The sequence below is a fragment of the Salvia hispanica genome, chromosome 5, assembly GCF_029641045.1.
Source record: "Salvia hispanica isolate PSC_SH4W2 chromosome 5, Shi_PSC_v1, whole genome shotgun sequence".
NCBI lineage: Eukaryota > Viridiplantae > Streptophyta > Magnoliopsida > Lamiales > Lamiaceae > Salvia > Salvia hispanica.
The window spans coordinates 4,283,019-4,310,938 of NC_142696.1; the positions used below are offsets into that span (position 1 = coordinate 4,283,019).

General features: G+C 38.5%; 3 protein-coding genes and 1 long non-coding RNA gene across 5 annotated transcripts; 2 read left to right on the forward strand and 2 right to left on the reverse strand.

Annotated features, from left to right (window-relative positions):
• The first annotated feature begins 2,754 nt into the window (after positions 1-2,754).
• On the forward strand, positions 2,755-5,236 carry LOC125186136 (plant UBX domain-containing protein 4-like). Its single transcript, XM_048082469.2, has 4 exons — positions 2,755-3,023; positions 3,669-3,954; positions 4,278-4,373; positions 4,587-5,236. Exons 1-4 carry the CDS (start codon positions 2,875-2,877, stop codon positions 4,965-4,967), a joined length of 912 nt encoding a protein of 303 aa, XP_047938426.1. The 5' UTR covers positions 2,755-2,874; the 3' UTR covers positions 4,968-5,236.
• A 1,552-nt stretch (positions 5,237-6,788) lies between these two features.
• On the reverse strand, positions 6,789-8,594 carry LOC125186311 (homeobox protein SBH1-like). The gene is made up of 3 exons (XM_048082661.2): positions 8,418-8,594; positions 8,066-8,342; positions 6,789-7,290 (listed from the first exon to the last, which is right to left on the reverse strand). Exons 1-3 carry the CDS (start codon positions 8,487-8,489, stop codon positions 6,959-6,961), a joined length of 681 nt encoding a protein of 226 aa, XP_047938618.1. The 5' UTR covers positions 8,490-8,594; the 3' UTR covers positions 6,789-6,958.
• Positions 8,595-10,923: 2,329 nt separating this feature from the next.
• LOC125186597 (O-fucosyltransferase 15-like) lies at positions 10,924-16,232 on the reverse strand. 2 transcript variants are annotated; one of them, XM_048082992.2, is made up of 10 exons: positions 15,673-16,232; positions 14,277-14,366; positions 14,065-14,161; positions 13,835-13,896; positions 13,644-13,732; positions 13,054-13,174; positions 12,813-12,956; positions 12,368-12,702; positions 11,672-11,912; positions 10,924-11,486 (listed from the first exon to the last, which is right to left on the reverse strand). In XM_048082992.2, the coding sequence occupies exons 1-10, from the start codon at positions 16,072-16,074 to the stop codon at positions 11,178-11,180; spliced, it is 1,890 nt and encodes a 629-aa protein (XP_047938949.1). In that variant the 5' UTR covers positions 16,075-16,232; the 3' UTR covers positions 10,924-11,177. The 2 variants fall into 2 exon arrangements, with proteins under 2 accessions (XP_047938949.1, XP_047938950.1); XM_048082993.2 differs by lacking the exons at positions 14,277-14,366; positions 15,673-16,232 and having other exon boundaries at positions 14,038-14,161.
• Positions 16,233-19,435: 3,203 nt separating this feature from the next.
• LOC148924245 (uncharacterized) lies at positions 19,436-26,737 on the forward strand. Its single transcript, XR_016130611.1, has 2 exons — positions 19,436-19,518; positions 26,679-26,737. It is a non-coding gene; the product is annotated as an uncharacterized LOC148924245 (long non-coding RNA).
• The last annotated feature ends 1,183 nt before the right edge of the window (positions 26,738-27,920 follow it).

Sequence of the window (27,920 nt, forward strand, 5' to 3'; positions counted from 1 at the left end):
ATCCGGATTTGAGGACAAATCCTTCAAAGGAAGGGGGGAATGATGTGAATCCAGGTGTCCGAAAGACGAATCTAAGAACCGGATTTAAGGACAAATCCTTTCAAAAAGAAGGAGAGGATGATGTGGATCCGGGACGTGCCAAACCATTAGAAGAAACGAAGGCATCCAATGAACCATACCGGAGCTGGGGTCCATTTCAAACATCAATGTACCTATCAAGATGGTGTCCAAATGCTGATCCAAGACCACCATCATCTTCATCGTCGAAATACCTTCGTGTGGGTACCTCACACGCCCCAAATGGAGTTCGGATGAGAGACATATGACCGTTTTAAGAAAGTCGCGCAATGCAGAAAGAAACACGCGGGCGGTTGTTTTGCCAACCCGAAAACACCCGGTCTGGCGTTTTTTCCGAGAGATCAATTTTTGTCCAGAAACTTCACGCGGGCGGGTGAAATGAGCCGTGGGAATCACCCAGTCGGGTGTTTTGTCCGGAATGTGACTTTTTGACCAAGACTTATTTTGTTTTGCTTCTTTTTAACTCCTAGTATAAATACTCTTGCTAGGGTTCATTTCAAGCAGCTTTTGAATATTTGTAAGAGACAACTTCTCCATATTTGAGAGCTCACCTTCTTCATCTTTTGAAGACTTATCAAATTCCTCCAGTTGCATTCTAAGGTTGATTGTAAAGGTATGCTTGCTAGTTTGTGGAGCCATTAGGTGTTTGTATGTGAAAGTGCCTTTGGGATTCCTTTCTTGTTCTTCACCTAAATCATAACATTAATCCATCTTCTATCCTTTTATCCATTTTTCTTGTTCCACTTCTTGGTTTATCTTGTTTATTTGTTGGGTTTATTTACAAGAATAAGTCCGGGGCAAATTCATGAGTCTTCAATCTATAAGATTCACATTATTCGGAACCTCTTTGTATTAGGTCAACACTGAGATGGCTAATCTCAGTAAGAACAAGCCAGTACAAAGACAAGTACCAAGATTACAATGGAACTAAGAGACCAACTAAGTATCTATTACAGACATGGAACCCTAATCTGAAACTCTAGCTAACATCAGATCCTTGACCGGATCTGGAATCCAAGCTACTACTGATAGGGACACCTGCACACTAGATACACAAGTTAGTAATCACAAGACAAAGGATCCTTTCGGATCAAACCAGAAAAGAACAATCGAAATATCAGAAGATTTAGGATATAGCTCAGGTCGCACACACACGACTTCACAGGGCCAAGGACCTCCTCAATCTTCACCAACATGTCTCAAGTGAGCACCGTGAAGTAACCAACCCTAAACCCTAGGGATACTCCAACTGCTACAACACAGAGACCACCTCAGTTCACAAGGATCCCACACTGATCTCTCAGAACACTGCTTCGCAACACAAGAACTCTCAAAGAAGCCTCCAATCACACAAGAGTCCAACAGAGACGTTGGACAAATCCTAGATTTGAGAAGGAACGCGCAAGCACTCACACACTCAAATTCTAAACTGATGAACCTCTCTACAACCGAGAATCAACGGTGGAAACTGAAGACCGGAATCTAGAGAGAGAAGAGAGAAGCTGGAGCAGATCACAAGAGAGAGAGAGAATGTTCTGGAATAATGAATGAAGGTCAATGAGTCTCTAGACTCATAACAAACACACACATTAATCCAACAGCCCAGACCATGATCCTTGTGAGGCAGCCACGTGGCAGCCATCGGAGCATCCCAGATAAGTTATTGGGCCAAACCGAACTGGGTCACCAATAATGGTATGGGCTAAACAAATTAAATCAGCCCAGCTGAATAATAACAAAGCCCAATGCAATTAGAGTCCACATAATACTTCACAAGTTCAATAGGACAGTCCGGTGTATTAAAATCTATGATGAAAACAAAGCAAGTAAGTATGATAGAAAGTAAGTATGATAGAGACAAAAAAACAGTACTACATAAAATACAATAAGTTGAGATTCGTAGCATGGCAAATATAACATCGGGTCATATAAGATAACAACTGCGACATGCTTATTACAAAACATGAAACGTGCATAAACCAAGTGCTATGAAATAATGCCTACAACTGATGTGATCATAGGTCATACTAAAGGCAAAATCGTAGCATACCTGATAACATATCATAACATGATTATAAACGAGTCATACAAGTTAAATGACAAAATGCCTAAAACTGACAATGACCATTGGTCATACAAAAGGAGGAATCAGAGCATAACAAACGAACCAATCACTCAAGATCAAATCGCCTAATCCTATGATTCAAAATTGGAGCCCTAGGATCTTCTAATCATAATATCAAATTGCCTAATCATATGGTTTAAAATCCGTCTGTATTTCTAGATTTAAATGCTTTCATATTTAGATAAAATACTGTTGATATATGTTGATAACTTTATGCGATCATAAATTATGAGTGGACATATAGTAAATATTATCGCTATATTAGTTTATTTGTTTATCATTCTGTTTGCTTAACGTATTATGGTTAAATAAAATAGAACAGATTCCGAAAGATAATGATTTTGCATACCTATATAATACTAGTAATTATTGTGACAATTATCATAGCAATTAAAAAGACATAGCAACGAGAGTTGCTTCATTCATAAATCAAAGCGTAAACAGAAATCAGATTTTTTTGTTTTATCCAAAAATATTGGAATCAAACTTCTTTCTGTACAGGTTGACTAAATATTTTCTGAATCATTATTAAAAAAATGAAAAACAAAGAGAAAGGAAAAGGAAAACAGAAAACCAAAATAAAGTGAAATAAAAGGAAGAATCATCTGCCCTTCTCTCTACCTCACTATTGTGGTTCAATTCCTGCACGAAAAATCAATCGAAATCAATCCATGGCTTCTCGCGACAAGAAACCCTCAAAACCCTCCACCAGCCGGACCGGCGGTATCCGGACTCTCTCCGACCTGAATAGGCCTTCGGCTCATGACTCCGACAGTGATTCCGATGGCCCTCAGGAATACTATACCGGCGGCGAGAAAAGGTCCCTTCTTGTGATTACCTATTTTTCCAATGTTTTCCCTAATTTAAAATTCTCCCTACTTGAGTGTAATTAGCTGTGGCTTCCAATTTACGCTTGCTCTCTCATTACCAATTATTGGATTTTAGATTTTAGGGCGCTGTAATGTTTGTTAATTTCGTGTAGACGTCTGTACTTACACCTCAATGACTTATTTTGAGGGATGTTTCTCTCTCCATCTTGTGTGTGATCATTGGTAGCTCTGGTGGTGGTGGGATCTGTTATTGTGGTTTAGAATTTTATGCTGCATTTGATGGTGTGATTGGTATCAATTCATTGTATATCGAGTGTTTAATCATCCTTCTTTCCTGATAGAGTTATGGTTGGTAGATTATATTAAGGATAATAAGTGATCCCTTGTTGTATTCCTGAGAGAAGCCAGTGACGCGTATGTGTATGTGATGTCGACTGATAATTCTATGAGCTACCAGGTTGCATGATCTGGTCTTGTAGCTTGTGTTGAAGTTGAAGTTCAAGTTTGTACTACTTGTTCCCCTCTATTCAAATAAACCTATTCATAGTATGCTTTGTTCTATTTGGAGAAAAAAGATTTCATCTTTCACTTAGGTAGTTGGTGACAATTCATCTCGCTAATTATTTTATTTTCAGCGGTATGCTTGTCCAAGACCCGTCCAAGGGTAATGACGTTGATGCAATTTTTGACCAAGCTCGACAACTGGGGGCTACACAAGGGCCCATGGAGAATCTTCAGCCATCTTCGAGCTCAAGAAGCTTTGCTGGGACAGGAAGGCTGCTTTCAGGTGAAACTGTGCCAACTGCACCACAGCAGCCTGAGTCGGTGGTACACAACATCGTTTTCTGGAGAAATGGTTTCACTGTTAATGATGGCCCTTTGAGGAGCTTGGATGATCCTGAGAATGCTTCATTTATTGAGGTAAGAGGGTAACTGTTATTAACATTTTAAAGGGTTAACGGTAAGGGTTCAACTGGGAATTGGGTGGTCGATATGCTGATACTTCTCTGGGAGCTCTTTCTTGGGATGCCCTTATGATTGTGCGTTACTCCTTTTGTTATTGCCAGTTTCTCGTAATCACTGAGAATGGTGGTATTATACATTTATACTTGTGTCAGATTGCACACCATGAATCCATTCCATTCCACATTTTCAAAGTAGAATTGTAAGATTGAATTTTAGGATTTCATGATGTGTGAATGACTATGCCATATGTGCTTTGTTGTGATGATTCTTATTTGCAGAGCATCAGAAAGTCTGAGTGCCCGAAAGAGCTGGAGCCTGCAGACAGGAGATCCTCTGTTCATGTCAATCTTATAAGAAGGGATGAAAACCGCCCTGTAAGTGCATTCTCAGTCCATCTTATAATTTCCATGCTCTCCTTCAAGCACATCAATCTCGAACTTGAAATTGTTAAACAGAGGCCTATTCATCTCTCCCACACACTTTTCATGACCCCTGATCTGCTAGCATCCTTAGTGCAGAAACATTATGTGCATGTGAAAGTGAACGTATGCATCAAGGAAGATGTTCTAACTTATATGTTGTGGCAGGAACCAGAAGTGCGTAGTGTTCCGTTTCAGGGAGTTGGCAGGACTCTGGGAAGTAGCTCTGCAACCGTATCTGCCCCTGATACAACTATTGCTGCTCCCCTCCTGAGTGCCCCTGCCCCTTCAGAAGGCCTTGTGGTAGATAAATCACTGCCATCCACTTCGATTCAACTTAGGCTTGCTGATGGAACTCGAATGGTTGCACACTTCAATCACCACCATACAATAGCTGATATCCGGTCTTTCATCGATTCATCTCGGCCTGGGGGCACACGGTCTTACCAGTTGCAGACAGTCGGATTTCCTCCCAAGGTCCTCACCGATCTCACCCAGACAATTGAGCAAGCAGGGTTGCTGAGCTCGGTCATTGTTCAGAGACTCTGAGAACCCCATGGTATCATCGTCAAGCTTATAAAATGGTGTTTCTGAAAAGAACAAAATATTCGGTTGAAGCAAAATGCATAAAAAGAAACTCTAAAGCTCGTTGCCTTGTTTCGAGTAAGGTTGGCCACGACTATCTCTGCATATTGTGTTACAGTTGAAGGATGATGATGTTCTATAATCGAATTTGACTACTGCATTCGTCTTTCATGTTTTTCATTATATGTAGTACGTCTTATTCCCCATTATGATGATGTCATTCTTGTTCATAACTATGCTTTCAGTTTATATTTTATGGTGTTCCTTATGTACATTTAGAATAAAATTAAGCTCGAGTTCTTACTAGAGAATAGAGATCATAGGGTAGGGTCTAAATTTTTAGAGAATGAAAATTCATCATTTGGCTCCACTAAAAGATGTCTTGGGCTACCTACGGGTCGTAGCGCACGCAGAGCTGTGGTGACCTCGAGCTCATGAGTTCAAATCCCACCAACCGTTGGGAGACTTTCGGTTTTAATCCCCCAACCCGGTTGAACATGATTAGTTGGATTCCGCCAAATGCAGATTCGGTACGAGTTCAAATCCTGCTAACCATTAGGAGATTTTCGGTCTTAATCTACAAACATGGCTGAACAGTCAGATTCCGCCAAAGGTAGATTCGGTACAACTGCTGTGGTAAAAAAAATGTCTTAGGCTCAAAATAAATCGCTAGAAAACTTTGTTAATCATAGGATTTACCTCATTCTAATTTACAGTTACTTCATTAGCTTGGGTTGTTGACGCGGCAATGATATGGTATAAAAGAAGCTAATAAAACGTGCAATTTATTGAAGTTAAAATAGAGTACCACTCCATAATTCATAAATTATGAAAACATGACGCCTTTTGAATATATTATTTGCATTGTATGAAAATGATATGATACATATTTTAGTGAGCACCACTTTCATTCTTTGACATTGTTGGTTTAATTTTATATATTTAGTTTAATTTTAATATATTAAAAAATATTATTGAAAATTTTAATACATAACTATAGATCTATATCTCTATACTCGACTGTTATGTGTTATTCTAATATGGATTAATTAATTGCTAAATTATTGGCTTAGTTTTAATCCACCAGCATGAATTTTGAAGTCAAATTATAAGTATAACTCAATTTGTTTAACAATTATTTGAATTTGTTAAATATTATTATTAAACTTAATTCGTAAGCAAATTTAAAAGTTCCATTTCTCTAATATACTAATTCAATTTATAATTTTCATTCGGTTTATATGAACAGGTAAAGTTTCACATGGAATCAGGGGCGGAGCCAGAAATTCATTTAGCAGGGACAAAATAAATACATGAAGAAATTTTAGAAGTTTGAGGTGGGACATTTACAAAGGAAATTACAAAATTTTAAAAATTCATTAACAAATTAGTATAAATTAATTATATTGAGGTGGGGCAATTGCCCCTTATTTCCTCTAAGTGGATCCACCCCTTCATGGAACTGACATATTACGAAATCCAGGGAGATAATTTGCGATGAAAGAACCCTATAATAACTAATATGACTTTTATACCAACGGTTTACTATTACTACTTTTAATTTTCCAAGTAATTGCGTCTCGAATTTTATGTCCTTAAAAAACAAGTTTTTGCAGTGTAAGGATAATGTTGTTGTTATTGTGTTTGAATCTAATTAATAAATTAAGAAGTTGCAATTGCATGGATCTATCACATCTCACAAGGCCCCCTAACAAAGAAAAATGCGTATATATACAGCACACATGCATATAATAATTGTAAAGAAATTTAGTGTTAATAAAAAAAATTGTTGATTGAAAATATTGTAGTGTATAAATAGATGCAATAGCAGCATGAGGGTAATATCTTGTCCAAATTCGGAACAGCAGAATCAAAATATAGCATATTGTGAATTTGGTGAGAAATTAAATTCCTAGAATTTAAAGAAATGGGTAGATTTATGGAGTAGAAAATAGTTAATGAAAATGAAGTGTAACAGCAGCGTTAACGTTGTTGGAAGATGCAGGTTTCCAATGGCGCTTCCTTTGGTTGATGAACCAGTTGCTGATCTGCTTCTGCTCCAAACCCGTGGACTCAGCCAGCGCCGTCTTCTCCGCCTCCGATGGATAAGGCCATTTGTAATGTCTGTTCCACCAGTTGAGCAACTGCTGCCTTCCTTGTTTAGGAAGCTTTCCATTCTTCTTTTTCTTGGAGAATTCCTCCTTGAGATTGCCCAAACAGCCTCTGTATTTTTCCAGTAGCTCCTCTTTCAATTTCTCTTCTTCATCCTCTATCATACTCATCTCTCCTTCACACCAACATATATACACACATTAATTATAGTATATCACCAACTAAGAAACAAGTCCATCCATATCCACAACGCATACACATAAGCATTCTAAGCCACCAAAAATAAGGTTATATAAATTCTTAACAACACTATTCAAACATATTTGGTAGTATTATTATCGTAAGTTGCAAAGATAATGACTGAGGATGAAAGAGGATTAATTAATTAATTGACCTCCTATATACATAATCATTAGTGTGTATACATGTTTATGCATAATCATATTAGTAATCACTTCATTTATAAACCTTGTTCCGTTGGCTTTTGTATGAGTTTGGTCACAATCTTGTTTTCATGGTTTGAACAAATGAGTAGTTGATGTACATGTATTTTCAAGTGGGGTATAATTATAGTATGCACTAATTTCTACACATATTATCTTCTGACCATTAGATATTTCTGTTTACCCGGAAAATAAGAAAATAATGAGTAGTAAACTAACGATTCCATAAACACAAATTAGTTAGAGCTTATTGTTGGGTTAGTTTGAAGCCTTTTGGGAGTGATCCAAAACAAATTTGTGCGAGTTTGACCCAAAACGGACAATATCAGACTAATGTTGCAAGTCGACGATCCTAATAATTATTTCTAACTAGAAACGCATCAAACGGCTTAGCTCAAAGTAAATGAGTTAGGTAAATGAATATTGAATTAAATTTAGAAGGCCGTGACACACATACTGAATATAATATGGAAGCATAAAATGAGGAGAGAAAGAGAGAGATGGTACTAGTGGTAGTGGTAGTGGTAGTGGTATGAGCAGAAGAATCGGAGAAGCAGAAAGTGAAGGCTTGGAAGTGGCGCTGAACTGTTGCAAAGAAAAGCGTGGCTTCTGTCAATGCCTTAGAGAGTTCTTGCTCGTACTTGATCAGCATTTCACAGTAAGCCTCCATGAATTGGTCAAGCGCCGGATCTCCACTCTCCACGCACCCACCCTCACCCCTCCTCGCCCCCGCACTCGCACACGCTTCCTCCAGTCTCGCTGCCATTTCAGCCGGAGCTCCTACCTGCCATCAATACGATGAGTTTCATATTAAACTAGGGTTATATATAATGAACATTGAAGTTGAAAAATTGAACACCTTTTGACAGTTAACATAAGCAGTCAGGAGGCGGTGGAAGTAAGGGTGAGAGATGATCTTTTCTCTTTCCATGGAAGAATTACAAATTTCGGAATGGAGGAAGGAGGTGTATTGGAAACAGTTAGGGCAGAATAAGACAACTTATTAAAACCTAGCAGCTACAAAATGTGGCATGATCTTCTCTCTCTTTTTTGTAAGATCACTTTCTGTACATACAAATTGGCTTAACTTATTGTGGATGTGAAGGAAGGGGCCTCCCGATTTTTATGCTGCTGCTTTTTACAGAAAATCCTTCTTACTGCTCTGTTGCTTCATTTTCTTCTCTACTTTTTCTGACTGTGACAAACACAAGTCTGCTTCAGGTGTGCACCATTTCTCTTCCAAGTGTTTTGCATCTGTCTCTATCTATCACTATTTACCTAAAAGTCTAAAACTATTTTTTACTTTACTACTACGATTTCATATACAATACTCCGTATTTACTAAAGAATCCTAATCAAAATTATCGTACTAGTATGTAAAAGATTAAAATAAGTAAGGGCATATATCAAAATTTATAGAAATGGTAGATACGTCTATGACCATGGTCATTGACATTTGGGGTATAAATTATTTATACTCCTCCGTCCCAAAAAAAATAAGGACAAAAGACGACATGAGAATTAATGCATAATTGGTAAAGTAAGAAAAATGAAGATAAGGAAGGGTACTTAGTGTTAATGGATAGTGGAATCCCACATTATTATTAGTGTTTATTGAGTTGTAATGTTAGGTCCTAGTAGTATAAGTTGCAAATAAATTGATGTATATGGGTAATAAGTCTGGTAAAACTTTCCAAGATGGAAGTGTGATATTTTTATGGGTAATGAGTTTGGTAGAATCTCCACCTTATTCTCTCTCTTACTTTATCATTTCTCCACTTACAATATTTATTATCATTTTTACAAAACGGGTGCAGAAAAGTAAATGTGACAATTAATGCGGGACGGAGGTAGTACATGTTTTTCTATATATACCCTAACAAGTCATTAAACTAATGGCATACTACCTTAATTAGTATGGAAATTCTGTCAAGTTTGTCGTTGGCTAGCGGATTTGAAGTGCTTCTAAATGCTAAGAGGAAGTTATAAATTTATCTTTGGTGACAATATCTCAATCCAAGAGTATTTGTAAAATCTTATTTTTCATATATAATTTATAAGAAAGTAATATATTTATTGCATAATTTGTCGTTTATTATTATTTACTAATTAAAATTATAGAAAATAATAAATAATAGAACAAGCAAGTCCTTATCAAACCTTTTTTTGATCATCCAAACCCCCAATTTGAATGATTCCTTCAACTTAGTCTAGACCCCTCTCGATACTCATTTATAGACTTATACACACGTGTGTACAAAATACAAGAGTTGAACTCTATTCGAATCACTATAATTAATTCTAATTGCTACCGCGAATGAGATTTTCTTTTGTTGAAGTATTTTCTTATGTTTCTTCTATCATGAAATTTTCAAATGAGCAAAAGCCTGTGTTGGTCATCAAGTTCTCTGTATGGTTGTACCATAGTTTCTTATATTTTCTGCATTCAACATCTAAATTGTTACAGATGCATAACTGATGTGTTCCTTTTGTCGGTTTTGTCAGCAGTTTTGAACCCCGTTTGTATTGGTTTTAGGTCACAATTTTGCGCTAATATCTATATGGCTACTCCACACATAGCAGACATAGCATCACGGCTACCAAGCATGACAACCACGGTGATCCCGTAATGGCTGAAGGATTTGCTGCCAACACGCTGTACCCAGCCACCCTGTTTGGTTTGGGGGCTGGCCTTGTTGATCCTACTCGGCCTTGGACCCTGGACTCGTATTTTCTACTGGTAATTTACCACAATAATGATCACACCAGAATCTACGCGCTTCGACATTTTTTGAGTCTCTGACTGAAGATTACTTTTTTGTGCACTATTCCGAATACTGATCAAGAGAGAATCAGAATTGCCACTGGAGGAACATGTGCCAACCTTCATTCACAATAACTGCACTTTCTGGAACACAGGTAACACACATAATAGTGATGAACGTAGCGAGCAAACCAGAGATATACCTGCAAACGGTGCTGCCATCCAAGGGAGTGACAGTCTGTGAATCCACTCTGGTTCAACATAGCTCCTGAAGCAACACAAATCTTGGAATTCAGACTTGCTGTAACACATGCCCTCAACGACTTCACCTTTGGCGAAATTGTTCTGAGAGGGAGTCTGAATCACATTCTAAGGATGCCCTTGTCAGTCTTGCACATTTTAGTCTATGACAGAAATGAGCTTCTCCATCTTCACATAAGGTAAACAATGGCAAATATCACAACTGAAGCAAAGTATAGAAGTATAGCGACAAAGCTTCTGCTTTAAATCAAATTTGCAACATCAACAGTTACAAGTGTTTCTTAGAATAGAAAATTACTTCTAACAGGTCCAGCTAATAGCCTGTTCCTTATCAACAGTATAACAGAGGCAAAGTGTATTCAATTAGTCAAAAATCATCTCGAGCATGTACATTTACAGCTATAGGAGTTCTCATCGCTGATGTCTAGCAAGTCAGGTCTAAGAAACAAAAAAGGGAACTTTTAAGTGTGGTGAAAAGTACACTATGCAACCAAGGAACTACGGGAACAATGATTTTTGATCGGAGAGTGAACTTAAAAGTCAAGATGGTTAACATACAAAAGTACAATGGATGGATGATGCTGGTATTCAAGCTTAATCATTATAGCACATACAATCCTTGCATCGTGGATATCTATATACGCTCCTTCCAACAGGTCGTGAAAATACTCTTTTGTTTTGTCTTACTGCCTTCCTCACTCTTGTCTCAAAAACCTTCCATTCTATGGTGTTGTTTTTTACAAAGATGTCAGCAAGCCGCCGTTTGTTTGGCCGTATTGTTGGCATTTTGCCTCCGCCATAATAGATGCGGTAGCCAGCTACTAAAGAAGAAAATTGACTTCCTGAGTCTGTCATGGCAAATACATCAGCAGCAGTGCATGCTATAAAGTCAAGTGCCGCCAACTGCAAAAAAATATATCTCGTAATGTACACTGTTCAATCTAGCCTAACTTGAAACTGGATGGAATAACTAGAATATTTACTGCTGCACTTGAAACAGCACAAACCTTTACGTAAAAAAACAAAAGCAAAACATATAGTACATGCAAAATATATGTTGAATCTCTTTGTAAATAGAGCACGATTACCTGAGAAGAGAAATCCTTAAATGGATCAATTTCAGTTGAAGAAAGCAAGTTTTCTTTGGTCACTAAATTAGGAAACAAGGTAGTCAATGCTGCCAATCTTGACTTCCCCCCATAAATATGTGCACCAGCTAGGTATATATGGGTTCGCCTGTTGAAACCAAGACCAGCAAGCATAAGCACTGTCTCCTCTGGCATCAATGGACATAATCCTTCAGATTTTAATTCTGTTGGGGAGGGAAACCTGCACAAGATTCAATAATAAGAAAAATTGTGATTTGTGATGATGGTCAAATCTTCCGATACTGTAACTATCCATGAATCAAAAAACAGACTCATGTCATATGACCATAAAATCAGATCCTAGAAAAGTCAGGAAAGATCCATGTTTGAGGCAGGGAGAAGGATGCAGTTCTATCTGCCACCGGATATAGAAGAACAAACCAAATATTGTATGATGAGCAAACTCAGAGAGCAATTAGGGAAAATGTAACTTCTCATATAAAAGTTTTATTCTTTCATCAAATAATGATGCTGTGTCTAAGAATTCCGCAAAGTCAAATAACAATTTTCCCCTTTATCCCGTAAAAACCACGATTGCCTAAAGACAAGCCCAATGCATTAAAAAAAATCCAACCCTGGCCAGCACAAACTTTAATAATGATGCTTTGAAACTACAAGAATACTGCAGAAACATACTTTCTTTTTTTTTCCAGTTCCACCAATGCAGGGAAATGTATTCCTCGGTAAGCCTCCAATTCACGTTTTTCCTCTTCACCTCCACCAAATTCACATAAAGAATGAGCTACCATGTCAATTTCAAACCTCAGATGTAAGGCTAGGTATCTTGATTTTTTAGCAGCAGCAGTTTTTTGCCCCTTCACCGTTGTCTGTGCAAATGGACCTACAAGATAATGGTCCAAATGCCCCAAACCTGTATCATTTTGACGCATCCTCTGAATAAGCAAAGCACCGGCTTCTTGTATTTTAGGGACAAATCTTAGTGCATGAAAGTTGCATCTGCATCGAAGACTCTAGATGAAGTTCTTTAATTAGGAAGCAAAGTGGGGAAATTTTCTTTGGAGAACTTGAAGCAAAGACAATAAAAAACTGAACTTTTAAACAAACCAAAGCCTGAAGTTACCTGTAACTTATGAGGGACTGGATCAGATGCCAATCTGTTCCCAAATCCGACAAAATGAACTACTCTGTTGAGATGCAAAATGGGCAAAATGTACTTCATGTAAAAACTTGGCTTAGCCTCTTTCATAATATCTGAGTCTGTAACCTGATAGGAAAGTCCAGGAAACACACTAACGATTAGCAGGTCTCATAGAAAATGCAGTGGAGTTGGGTATCCGTAGGTAGATAGTTATCAATCTCACCATGCTACCCATTGCCTCCAGATCTAATGACTGTAACTCCAATGGAAGTTCCTTGACAACCCGAATATCAGGCTTCAAGTAGTCGATGAAATAATCCTCCTGGTAAATATCGCCGAACTGGCTACGAAATAACAGAGTTTGACCATAGTTTTTAATCAGAACATGTTAGATATTTCTTAAGATGGAAAAAGATTTCAGAAATCACAGAAATGAATTTCAGACTGTTAAGATACAATACAAACTAGGTTGAAAATAATAACAACATGACAGAGGTTAAGATATCATCAAGTTCACCCAAGCATCCCAAGACCCCATTGATAACAGATAAATCTTATTTTTTGATATTTAACATGTATGTTGCTAGAAATTTCATGCATTCACCTTTATATCCACTGGCAATATGTCTACTTTAAATTAAAAATAAACATTGCAAAACCTAGCTGGATATGTAATATACTTGTAAAGTTGTAATCTATTATTGGAACGGACTTCTCTACATGATGAGATGAAAGAATAAGGACATGTTACAGGAAACACATATTACATGCATTAAGAAAGCTAGAAATCATCAAAATTAAAATGTATTTTACCTAGCATCTCTCCAAACACTGCTAAACATAAATCTGGGAAGAACAAGTGTTGCATTAAGCATTCTAGCAATAGCAACAACATTGCATACCTGTTAGAAACACAAAAATAATCTAGTCATTGCCAAAATAAAATCAAATTCAGAATATTCTAAAAACTGAAGTTTCCTATCACGATATAAAAATAGACATACAGCTACTCGCTGCTGATTTATTCCACCATTAGCTGTGACCATTATAAAACCACTTGTACCCTCTGAAATAAACATGACGACATTAGTCTTGGAAGCATATCATCAGCCTATACTTAGGCACATCATCTGAGCATGCATAGGCACAAATATGCAAACACTAATTATAAAAAACACCAAGCTTTCTCAGACACACGCAAACGCACATGTATATATAGAGAGAGATGTCAGACCACTAGGTTCCCAATTGCGTGTATGAGAACAAGGGGTCCATGAAGAAGCGCGAGTGTAAGGTTCCATCCACAAGTCCTTAGGCTCCTTGGTCTCTCCCTGATGTGGAAGCATCGGTGGAAGAAAGAAAAAAATGGAAGGAATGCAAACAGAAATTAATAGTTCCCTAGAAGATGGCAAATAACCAGTTTTTTACTTGAGAAAGTGAACAAACCTCAGCTAGTGCATGAGCAGCCTTAGCCAAAAGCCTTGCGTATATGGTTTTCTGAGGTTTTTTTCCTCTGCCAAGTTTTTGCAGTTCTTCCTGCATTAAGATAAAGAAGCATACAAATATAGCTGTTTGTTAGGGACTTAGAAGATAGTAAGAGATAGTCAGTATGTACTCTTTTCCACCTAATAATTGTCAGCCACTCTCATGAACATACCGATTTGGGCAGATTAAAATGCATCTAATATAATTGCATGGGAGAGCACAAGCATTAAAATCCGCGCTAAAATATTCAAAACGATAACAAGGGATCCAATCTGAGCATTATCGAATCAACCCAGACGCAGAGGAGTAAAGCTGTTATTTTAAGGCCTGGTATTGACTGGTATATGCATCCTTTACATGAACCATACCCACTTTTTGATGAAAAACTTTTCACCATATTTAGGTATTGGCAGAAACCAAAACTATGATTGGTAATAAACATACACCAAGGTCATTTTTTGTTAGACTAGTACAAATAAATTGATTAAATCCCTTAATCCAAAAGAAACCACCGCAAAGTTAGAAATCGAACTCTTCCACTTGCCCTTTTCACTTCCGTGACATACTTTTGTACATAGCGTTAAGGAACCAATACATGTAACTATGTATCCTCTTGATATAGCCAGCTGAGCAACCACAATATTTCTTTTTCCACAGAATTCCCAATGATATATGTTATGCATCCTTTGCAGACCTGACTACTGTTTTCATTTAAGTGGCAGATAAATCTCCAGTATCCATTAAAATCTTCACTATTCACTAATCATAGCATATATTTATAAAGAGCAGAAAACATAATATGTGTTCTAAACGACCACAGACATCCAACTTTAAGGAATGCTAGTAACATTATATCAATGTCATTCTCTTAGGTCAGTATTCAGCTACATCGTAAGAAACTTTAATATGATGTGTATTTTGTCCATAAGAAACCACATTAACAATAAGATTTTGGACTCTTCCTTGCCCTTTGTAACTCCCTCTGTCGTACTTCTGAACATACAGTTAAAGGAACCAAAACACGAACCGCTGAAAGTCACAACTTACGAGCAAGCAACACATTTCTATTCCCACTAAAATTCCTAATGATAATCTTTTACAGACATGACTACTATTTCAATTTAAGTAACATGGAAAATCTCCAGTATAAGTCCAACTTTTAACTAATCATAGCAATGCATTAGTCTCGAGTATCCACCAAACTTTTTATTAATCATTTCATAATGTACAACTATAATAAGAAATGTTCTAAACCCCTGCGAACATCCAACTCTATGGAATTGAAGGTGCCTAATTCAAACACACACAGAGGAAATAATAAATGAAGAAACAAACATGAGGAAAGATCAAGTCCTACCCGGATAAACACAGTGGTAGCGTTCGATTTCAAAGGCTTAAGCTTGATGTTCCCACGCACCCAGCCCGGTTCTTGGATCCGTCTAAGCATCCAAAAATTCATTAGGAAGAAGAGACCCACCAACAGCCCCAATCCAATCGTCGTCCTATTCATGTACCACGCCTTTCTCTTGGATAACTTCGTTTTCTTAAAATCAAAATAGCCGTTCGCCGAAGAAGATGGCGATGCGGAATGATGAGATAGGTGTGAGGGCGATCCCGACGAATCTCTAGGCGAAGATTGGCTCATCCTCGAGCTGATCGAATTCCGGTCGAAAATCCATTGGCCGAATCCGAAATCATTTCCTCTATCTTCGTCGCCGCCGTCAACTATGTTGATTTCGGTGGAATTGGAATAAGACATGATGTAGATCGAAATTCAGAAAATTGGTTGTGCGGGAGCTCGAAATGAACTAGAATGTAGACGTCCAATAAGAAGCATATGCCATTCCATTCAATCAAACGCACAGGATTTCAGAATTGCTGTTTATGGATGAATTTCTTAATTCTCTTCTCTTTGTCTTAGCTCCTAATTTCCACCTAAGTCTACGTCGAGTCCAGTAATTCTAAGATATTAATTTATTAATGTTTTTTTTTTATTCTTTATCTAATTGGTAATTTCAATTTTAAACTTTTTTTTATAGTAACGTTTAATTTTTTATTTTTATTTTTTTTTACTATAAGTGTGAACTCACCTTTGGCAGCATCCGACTAATCCTGCTCAATCTGATTTACGAACTAAGGAAAAAAGTTTTCGAACGGATGGCGGGATTCGAACCTATGACTTAATCTTCTAACTCTATATTTTTTTTATGTAATGGATTGTTTGCTTAACTTTTCTCAACTAAAGTTTTTTTCAACTGTGTGAATTATCAAACATTATTTATTATACTTGTCGTTAAAAATTAGACTAGTTTATTAATTTGAATCTTCTCCCAAAATTAAATTAAGTATAAATATGAAAAGTTTTTAACCAATTAAATATCCGCATCACTTTTAATATGCACCATATAATTTGTTGAGAAATAAACACAGACAATCACTAATATAAGAGAATGAATACAACGAATTGTTTACTCAGTTCGATACAAAGTGTATCTACGTCTGGGGGCGATGCCAAGCCAGGGATTTCACTATATAGTTTCAGGATGATTTTATAATGAGGGAGCACCTCTATTTATAAGCACAATGGAGAGCCTTAATTTTAGTAAACTAAGAACATATTCCATAAGGAAATATCTTCTATGGAATAAATCTATCACAAGGAAATATACTTCTAGGAAACAAATCCTAAATATGGTAGGAGATATTTTAGGCTCCATGATTAACAATCTCCCACTTGGAGACTAACAACTCCTACGCAACCATATCCTCGTGATCTCATCCCTGCATCCGCTTAGCATCGCCTAACCTTCTCTTCAAGTTCCAATCGTCTAACCTTCTCTTCAAGTTCTAAAGCCAATTGAAGCTATGCATAGCTTCAATTTCTCTAAGGGCACCACCTTAGTAAACATGTTTGCTGGATTCTCACTTCCAAGTATCTTCTCAAGTTGCAGGATTTTCATCTTCAATAAGTGTTGAATGTAATGATACTTCAACTCTACATGCTTTGTCCTAGAATGAAACGTTGGATTCTTTGCCAAGAAAATAGCACTCTGACTGTCACTGTAGAGTTTGCTACTCTTGTTCTCCTTCCCAAGTTCATTTAAGAAACTCTGCAACCACACCATCTCCTTGTTTGCCGCCGTCGCAGCTACATATTCAGCCTCCGTAGTAGACAAAGCAACGGTCTTCTGCAACTTAAAAGTCCATGAAATAGCAGTATCACCATAAGTAAATACATACCCGGTTGTGCTTCTTCTCCCATCAAGATCAATGGATGCCAAGTCTGCATCCACATAACCTGTCAGCTCAACATTCTTGCCATTGAAACATAAGACTCTTTCTGTAGTACCTCTCAAGTATCTAAGGATCCATTTAACTGCTTCCCAATGCTGCTTGTCCGGATCACCCATGAACCGACTCACTACTCCCACTGCTTGTGCAATATCAGGGCTCGTACACACCATTGCATACATAATACTGCCAATTGCTGAAGCATAAGGAACTTTCTTCATTTCAGCACGTTCTTCTTTTGTACTCGGCGACGAAGTGACTGCCCAAAGGCACACTTACTGACTTCAAATTATCCATGTTGAATCCTTCCAAAACCTTACCAATATAAGCAGCTTGCGAAAGATACAATTTTCCTGTCGCCTTGTCACGCTCAATTCTCATGCCCAAAATTTGATTAGCCTCTCCAAGATCTTTCATGGAGAATCGTTCAGACAATTGCCTTTTCAACTTATCCATCTCCTTTGGATCACCTCCTGCGATCAACATATCATCAACATATAATAACATGATAAGATAGCTCTTGTCAAACCTCTTGTAGTAACAACATTCAGCGTAGCATCTTTTATAGCCAATCTCCATCATGAATCCATCAAACTTCTTGTACCACTGCTTTGGAGCTTGCTTTAAACCATACAAGCTCTTCTTCAACTTGCACACAAGATTTTCTTTTCCTTTTACTACGAATCCCTTGTGTCATGTACAACTCATCCTCCAAATCACCATGAAGAAATGTTGTCTTCACATCCATCTGATGTAACAAAAGATTTTCTGCAACTACCATATTCAACACTAAATGAATAGTCATTAGTTTCACAACAGGAGTGAACACTTCTGTATAATCAATACTGGATCGTTGCTCAAATCCCTTGACAACCAGCCTAGCCTTGTAGCGCTTGCTACCATCAGCTTCACCTTTGATTCGATAGATCCACTTGCAATGCAATGCCTTTTTTTCTTTTGGAAGTTCCACAAGCTCCCATGTGCCATTCAGGAGAAGAGAGGTAAACTCATCATCCTAAGACAGCATCTGAGATAGCAGAGATGAGAAGAATACCATATGCCTCGGCAGTTGGTAGTCTCATGTATGCTATGCTTTGTACTAGACCCGATATCTGCTTTGCTGTTGGCATGGTAGCAAGATATCAATCCAATCCCGGCCAAGGACATTGGACTGCCGTAAAGAACATACTCAAGTACCTTAATCGGACTAAGGACTATGTTCTAGTTTACAATGCAGCCGAGCTCTGCCCTTTAGGATATACAGATTCAGATTTTCAATCTGATGTAGATTCGAGAAAATCAACTTCCGGATATGTGTTTACCTTAGGAGGTGGAGCTGTAATTTGGAAGAGTGTAAAGCAGAAATGCATTGCAGACTCTACCATGGAAGCCGAGTATTTGGCCGCTTCGGAGGCTGCAAAAGAGGTTGTATGGCTTAAGAACTTCCTTCTGGACTTAGGTGTGGTTGCGAATATGCCCAAGAGTATCACCATTTATTGCGATAATTTTGGTGCTGTGGCAAATTCGAGGGAACCACGGGCTCATAAGGCGAGCAAGCACATAGAGAGGAAGTATCATATCATTCGAGATATAGTGCAGAGAGGAGACATACAAGTGGTCAAGATTGAGTCAGAGAACAACCTGGCAGATCCTTTCACGAAGGCATTAGCGGTAAAGCCGTATGAAAGCCATGTTGAAGGAATGGGAGTTCGACTAATTCAAGACCTCAATCCGCTTTCAGTATAAGTGGGAGAATTAGACGTTAGCACAATTTTTTTTTTGTATACTCGAAAGTGTTTTAAGTATAAGTGGGAGATTGTTAGAGTTTGTATACTAGAAATCACGTTTCGAGTGATTGAATACTGTAAAACTCTTATTTTATTTTCCAATAAATAAAACAGATTATTTTTTTGTCATAATGTTGTTATGTTTTACATTTAATAGATGTTAATGCATGTTTAAATGTATAAGTTAACTTAACAAAGTCTAAGTCTTTGTTTTAGTAGACCGGTTGTGGGCATCGTCCACTTTAAGGTAATACGGTCAGTTCTAAACAAAGAAAAAGATGAATTTCACAACCTAGTTGGAATTTGACTATCCAACGAGAAAGGTTGCAATGTCAGTCCGCATATTTCTAAGCCTTACTGAAATAAGATGACATTGGTGTGGTATAGCACTGAACGGATCTAACAGCAAGACTTGCCTTAGGCTATCTACTGAAAGGCGAGGTCTTGATAAATATTTATTTCTTAATCAATGTAGGTTAGCATTGAGCATACGTTATTGATTATGCACTGCTTTGACTTATCAAATGGTGCGGGTTTTTCGTAACCCAATTATCCTGATATATTGGGTAGTGGTGATCAATATCTAGCGGTGCTAGGATTGCTATTATATTGAATCGTGCGCGAGTTGAGTCTCGTTTGATAATGTCCTCAAGAGGAGCGCGAAACAAGGTTTTATTATTCGGAACCTAGCTAGTTGGAGTGTGATTACTCTATGAATAATAAATAAGCGTTTCATGCTAAGTCCACTCTTGGAATTAATAAGAAGTTAACTAATTAAGTCAATAGCAAACATTAATTAATTAATGGACATTTTAATCTTAAGCGCAGAAAATGAAAGTTAAACGGAAACCCGGATTACTTGTGATTTCGGATTTGGATGGTGGGAGTTCAATATTACTTCTGTAGTGGCTGCTCGTAATATTCCAATTATAACTTATATTAAATTGTGGGTTCAATTTAATTAGTAAAAAGTAAATTGGATGAGCCCATATCCAAAACCTTCCATAGATCCCTGTCTGGGCCCAAAAGGAACTTAATATAAATAGGAGAATAAAGGAGACAGAAAAACACAATTTTTATTATTGTAATTTTCGAAAATTCCCCTCCCCAGCTGAGGAGATTTTCGAATTCCTCTCTTATTCCAAAAAGGATTTCTTCGCTCTTCTTTATTTAAGTCCTAGTATTCTAGTAAGATCAGCCCACACTGATATTGGGATACAGTTCGGGAACCAGAGAGAAGATTTGTGGTCTAGTACTCAAAGCATCACGTGGAGAAGAAGCTAGCCATCTTCAATTCTTTGGAGAATTAATTAGGTATTTTTCTGCTCCGTAGAAAAGCATGTTTTAGGTTTCAATATTCTTAAAGCATGATTAATTCAAGTTATGAGCATGATACATGTGATAATTACGCGAATAGGTTTTGTCTAAATAATCTGCTAAATAGATCTGATTATTATGTGATTGTTATTTATGAGCCCGCTTCCGCTGCCAGCTCCAACATCTCCTGCCTCTGCATAACACTCAGGTTCACCACCATCAGTAGTAACAAACAGAAATTAGAGGGCGAGTACCTATCTGGTGCACGTCGCTCTCTAGTCTGTTTAGGCAGTGGAATAATCGGTGGTGGAGTGCTTGGTTCTTCTTCAAGCACCTCTTCAGCATTCTGACTCTCCTTGCTCCCACTCGAGTTTGAGATGTCTAGCTCGACCACTTGGGGCTCAGAACTGCTGGAATTCGACGTCTCCAATCTATCCTCGTACAATACATGTTCATTGAAAACGACATCTCTACTGCAAATAACCTTACGGTTCTGCTCATCCCAGAGTCTATAACCGAACTCATCGCCTCCATAACCAATGAACGTACACTTAATAGATTTGGCATCCAACTTACTTCTCTCAACAGAACTAACATGAGCATAAGCAACACAACCAAAGATGCGTAGGTAAGATAGATTAACCTCTTTTCCTGTCCAAACCTCCTCGGGTATCCGAAACTCCAATGGAACTGATGGACCTCTGTTGATTAGGAACGCAGCTGTGTTGACTGCATCTGCCCAAAAATTCTTTGGCAATCCACTTTTCAACCTCATGCATCTTGCTCGCTCATTCAACGTTCTGTTCATGCGCTCCGCGATTCCATTCTGCTGTGGAGTTCCTTTCACAGTCTTCTCCATGTGAATTCCATTCTCTGCGCAAAACTCCTTGAACTCTGCAAGTTCATATTCTCCTCCATTATCGGATCTTAGACACTTCACCTTTAGCCTAGTTTCAGTTTCAACAAGGGCTTTCCACTTCCTGAAAGTATCAAACTCATCAGATTTACTCTTAAGAAAATAAACCCATACTTTTCGAGTAGAGTCGTCGATGAATGTCATATAATATTCAGAGCTTCCTAGGGACTTCCTAGGGACTTCACAGGTGCTGGTCCCCATAGATCACTATGGACCAACTCCAACTTCTGCGTCTTCAATTTTCTGCCTCCTCTTGAGAAACTCACCATTTTCTGTTTCCCAAACACGCAATCCTCGCATAGGCCAACTTCAATTGTTTTCAGGCCTGTCAGTAAACCTTTTGAGCACATTATCTTCATCCCTTTCTCGCTCATGTGGCCAAGACGACAATGCCACAAATTTGCATTATTTGCTTCACTTGCAAGATCAATGCAATCTTTGGAGTTAGTTGTGGTATACAACGTACCCTCCTTCTTATCTCGAGCTACTATCATAGCTCCCTTGGTAATCTTCCAATTGCTGCAGCCAAATGTTACCGTGTACCCCTCTGCATCAAGCTGCCCAATCGAAATCAAGTTTCTCTATAATCCAGGAATGTGTCTGACTCCATTCAGTTTTATTACGGATCCATTGGATGTCACTACCTTCACGTTTCCCTTTCCCACGATATCTAAGGGCTCGTCATCAGCCAGATATACTTTCCCTAAATCGCCAGAAACGTAGTTTTCTATTACCTCCACATTGCTGCAGGAATGGAACGACGCTCCAGAATCCAATACCCACGATTCCATCGGACTACTCACACTCAAGATCAACGCCTCGCCTTCGTCATCAGACATGGTTGCGTTTGTTGTCTTCTTGTCCTTCTGATCCTTATTTTTATATTTCTTCGGTGCCTCACACTGATTTCTAAAGTGCTCAAACTCATCACAATTCTAGCGTTTAACTCGATCCAAATCCTTCTTGGATTGGCTCATTCCTCTGGATTTTGATCTTCTACGATTTTGTCTTCCCTTCGATCTGCCTCTTTGTTCTGTACTTAATACTGAACCAGAAGTAGAAGATCCTGATTCTTTCCGGCGAACTTCCTCACCAATCATCAGATCTCTTACTCTGTCAACTGTCAGGTTTGTCTATGCAGCAGTAACTGCTGTCACTGTGCCAGCCCAACTCTCAGGCATGGACGATAGCAAAATTAGGGCACGAATTTCATCAGCGAATTTAATATCAACAGAGTTCAGTTGCGAAATAATCATGTTGAACCCGTTGAGATGTTGTTGCACCTCCTTTCCCTCTTGCATTCTAAAATTAAACAATCGTCTAATCAGATGTACCTTGCTTGCCGTTGATGGCTTCTGATACATATCCTCCAAGATCTTCATCATCTCCTTCGTCGACTTTGTTGCAGTCATGTGATAAGCCACCTCCTTGGACAACGATAGCCTAATCGCGTTCATCGCTTTTCTGTCCAGCAGCTCCCACTCCTCCGGTTCCATCTTTTCGGGTTTGGCTTTTAAAGGTTTCCACAGATCTTTACCGTACAGGTAATCCTCAATCTGCAACTTCCAAAATCCGAAATCAGATCCGTCAAACTTCTCTACAGCAATCTTCCCGTCCATCCCCATCGTGATTTCTGCCTCTCAAACCTTAGGCTCTGGATACCAATTGTTGGGAAATAAACATAGACAATCACGAATATAAAAGGAGAATGAATACAACGAATTGTTTACCCAGTTCGATACAAAGTGTATCAACGTCTAGGGGCACCAAGCCAGGGATTTCACTATATGGTTTCGGGATGATTTTACAATGAGGGAGCACCTCTATTTATAAGCACAATAGAGAACCCTAATTCTAGTAAACTAGGAAACATATTCCATAAGGAAATATCTTTCTTCTATGGAATAAATCTATCACAAGAAAATATACTTCTAGGAAACAAATCCTAAATATGGTAGGAAATATTTTAGGCTCCATAATTAACATAATTCACTGACACTATTTTCACTACCTTTTCCCTCTCTCTATTTCTTATTCTTTTTTCCATTTACTTCGTACTTAACCAATTATATATTAAAAATTTGTCTCATTTACAACTTTGGATAAAAAAAAATTTGCATGCATGTGTTAGAACTAGATTTTGATTTGTTTAGGTTAAGAATTTCATTATTTTTATTTCCTTTGTATGGATAAATGGTACTAGTAATATTTGTGATTTTAAATTGTGGCTAAACAAAATACTCACTCTTCATAATAGACCTGTGGGCTTGTAGCAAAGATGAAAAATTCTCAAACCTCTTATAAATGTGTAGTCAGCTATAGAAAAATGAAACAAAAATGTTCAGGAGAGTAAAGCCAAGGACAGCGATGAATCATTAATAGCATTAAACAAGCACTCGTTTTTTCTTGTTAGGGCATTCGCAATGGGGGCCGATTCCCAGAGCCGATGGATCGGCCCCTGAAGAGTTGATTTTCTGCTTGCTGTATCCTATCAATTTCTAATTACACACTTCCTAGATCCAGTAAATCAACTAGATCACAAGGTCTAGAGACTCACAAGACTGGAAGTCTGGTCGTTGGTACGCAAGCAAACCTTCAAAACCCTCAACCACAGATACTAAACTAGCACAGGGAAGTAGGGATCGATCCCACAGAGATGGACTCGTAAAATACATGCGTAGAGAATTGGAAACTATTTTTGGGTTGGCTGCTGCCACGCATATTTTGGGTTGAGGAATTTAACTAAGTGAATTTGGAAATAAAGTACGCTATGCTAACTGCTAGATCTAGGCGAAAATGAATTTTGCATAAGAACTAAGTCAAATCAACTACTAGATCTGGGACTTCTACGAACATATCTAGACCAAGGAGATTAAAACAAGTGGGGACCAAACTCTGAAAAAGGTAAGTACGGACAGAATCGAATCTGCAGCCTAACTAACTAAAGCATCAACTGAAAATGACTTCATCTTCTTCAACGAACACAAATAAATGCAGAGATCAAGAAAAACAAACTCAGATGTAGATCGGAGGCATAATCTTAACAGAAAACTAAACAACGACGGAAATTAAACTGCTAGACGAAGCAAACCAGGCAGAACAAAATTTCCCATAATTTCATGCACAAATTTCACCTCCCCTGTTCAGATCCACACTTCGGATGCTAAATCCACTCCGGATCCAAGCATCAGAACAAAAATCCAACCGAACACAACTTCAATACCACGATTCTCGAATCTCCTAAAATATTCAGCAACAAATTCAAGAGAACATCTCAAATAAACAAACCAAAATAGCAAGCATCATAATAATCAACACGAAATCTAACTTCATCAAAGTAAATCAAATGTAAATAGAACGGATAAACTGATTCAGCAACAAAAACAGCAAGCTCGACTTCCAAAAGTGAAGTTCGAGACGGAACAGAGTAGTAAACAGAAATTAAGAGAACAATTGTTTCTTCGCCCTCAAGGGACGGTGATGCACTGATACGAGACTCCTGAAAACGAAAACCACCCCAAATTTCCCATATCCCTAGTGTGTGTGCTAAGAGCGTGACTGTGTGTGGAGTGTAACCGATCTGCCATTCTTGTTGCGCACTCCTTTATTTATAAGCTTCGAGGTGGGGCCCAGCGAGGTATTGATTGACTTGATTGCCCTCAGCTTTTGGCTTCCTTCCTCTAGCTTTTCCTCGTGATTCCGTTCCTGCTCCTCGCTAGATATCCTCCTCCAGCATCTCCTGGATCTAGCGCTACACACACACCTGGCTTAACAAAACTTGTTAGATCCAGCAGAAATGTGATGTTTTTCACTACATAACCAATGCATGAAATTAGCCTTATCAAACTGCTCACACTTAAACCATACTTGTCCTCAAGTATAAAGACAAGAAGAAAAGAAGAATAAGGCGAATTTCAGGCATGGTTATCCCCTCGACCGACTCTACAGACTCTAGACAAAACTACTACACTTAGACACTAAAACAAAGAATACATAATCACATAAGATGAAAACACATAAACACATATGCATGAACTGGTTTCAACTTTTAGACAACCGTCCCCACAAGATTAAGGTCAATCCAACAGGCTGCACTCCTCCAAATAGGCCTTTTTCTCCCCTCTACCTAGCCAACCTGTCAGCTCGTCAAGATAGCCTGTTACTTCCCCAATTGTTAGATTCACTCGATCGCTCATTCCTTACCAGGGATGTTAGGACCGATTCTCTCTTAAGTTATTGCCAAACCACTGAAGCCTCGGGTTATGAGAATTTCCTCCTTCTATCCTCCGTCACTATCCCCCTTTTTTTCTTTTTTTTTTTTTTTTTTTTTTTCTTTCTGGACTTCGTCCAGCTTATACCTCCTTGATTTCCTGGACTTCGTCCAGCTTATACCTCCTTGATTTTTTTCTCTCTTTTTATTTCCTCCTCTGGACTTCGTCCAGCTTATACCTCCAGATTTTATGATTATATATTTTCTCCTTTCCCCCTTTTTTATTTATATTTTTTTTTTTTCTTCTCTTTTCCTTCAGCATTCAGTGGCAGACTTTTGACATGTGTTAGCTCTAAGTGTTATCACAGGCTTATAACTCACCTCTAGAGTAGGGCTTCACAACTAGGCAAGTAAAGGCATTTACTATCGTTCTTGCTTCATTCAGATTGGTTCGGCTTACTAAAGAATCAGGCTTCTAAGTTGGAATACCTCCTATTTTCAATTACTCTCCCTAAGGGAATCTGCCGTATTATATCCACTAGTTCATGCGATACAATCCTAGACCTACAACTCCTCAAAGCATAATAACACTGCATTGATTCCTCTCCCCCTCCCACTTCACTCAAGCTTGTCCTCAAGCCATCGTCGTGAAGGGGGGAAAACAGAGAATTCAATGCAGAATTAAACAACAATTTCACTTCTCACACTTAGACCGAGCAACGGGCTAAGTGGGAGAAGAATAAACCAACAGAAAACATAGAACTTCTCACACTTAGACCAAGCATTGGGCTAAGTGGGAGAAGATAGCATAAAACACAGCAACGCATGGAAATAAAACACAGAAAAAAAAAAAAAAAAAAAAAAAAAAAAAAAAAAAAAAAAAAAAACACAAAAACTAAAATTTACTTGGTCTGGGGAAATTGCTCATTTCTGGGGCTGGCTCCCGCGAGAGCCAGACGGTGGTGGAACACTGGGGCGGTTTGTTTTCACTTTCTTCTTCGCTGGTTGCTCCAGCTCTTCCTTTCCTTCTGCAGCTTGATCGAGTCCTGGTTTCCTCATTAGCATTTTCGTCCTCGGTGGATTTGGAACTTTCTCGGGAATAGTCGGGGTGGTCAACTGCTGGAATGGCTTGATCGAGGGACTGCTGTGGATGATCTTCTGTGCCTCGCCACTTGACCCAGGAGTCGACTTCGACTGGGTCAAGGGAAGCGTCTGATGCAGCCATTTCAACATCCGCGTAGATATCTCCACAGCTTCCGCCACTCTTTCACTTTGTTTGGCACATTTCGTGGCCAAATCTGCTACGTTGCTGCTCAGAACTTTTACTTCTTCCCGACTCCCATTGAGTTCCTTCCGTATTCCCCCGAGTTCCTTCATCATCTCCTTTTTCATCAGTTGCATTTCCTTTTTCATGTCCTGCACCTCCTTCCTAAGCTCTTCCACCTCTTCACTTGGCATGGCCTCCTCAGCTTCCTCCGGCTCCGCCTTCGCTTTATCTCCCAGCGAATAGAAGTAAGTCTTGTTGCCTTGAGTTTGCAACAAGCCCTTGTTGAAGAAGTAGTCTACGCTGAAAACCTCTGGGCGGTCGCACATCACGACCTCGGGAGCAAGCTCGGCGATCTTCACCTCAATGTTTCGTTGCAGGTAGGACATCAGCGACCGTACTCCTCCATAATTGTCGGCATTTTGAATTTCAAATTATAACTTCCCTCCTCAACTGCTCCTTCATGCACTCTTCCTCTAATTGATTCCCTTGACCGCGACCTAAAAAAATATGAAGACCCCAGACTCCTGGGTCAAGGTTAAAGTACGAGACATAAATCCCCTTTGAGTTTGGGTCTTCGAAAATATTTTTGGAAATTTTTGAATTTTTATTTTGTTTGGATTTTCTTTGTCTTCTAAAGCAATTAAACTATGTACAATTACCTTTGAATATTCTCGAATCCCCTGGGTCAGCGTGTAAAAACATAAACATTTCTCTTGACCCAGGAGTTTATCGAGAATATTCCTTTGTCTGGCTAAGTGATAACTGAGAGCGCACGTAGTGGTATTTCCTCCACTACGCATAGCTCAGAATTATCCCT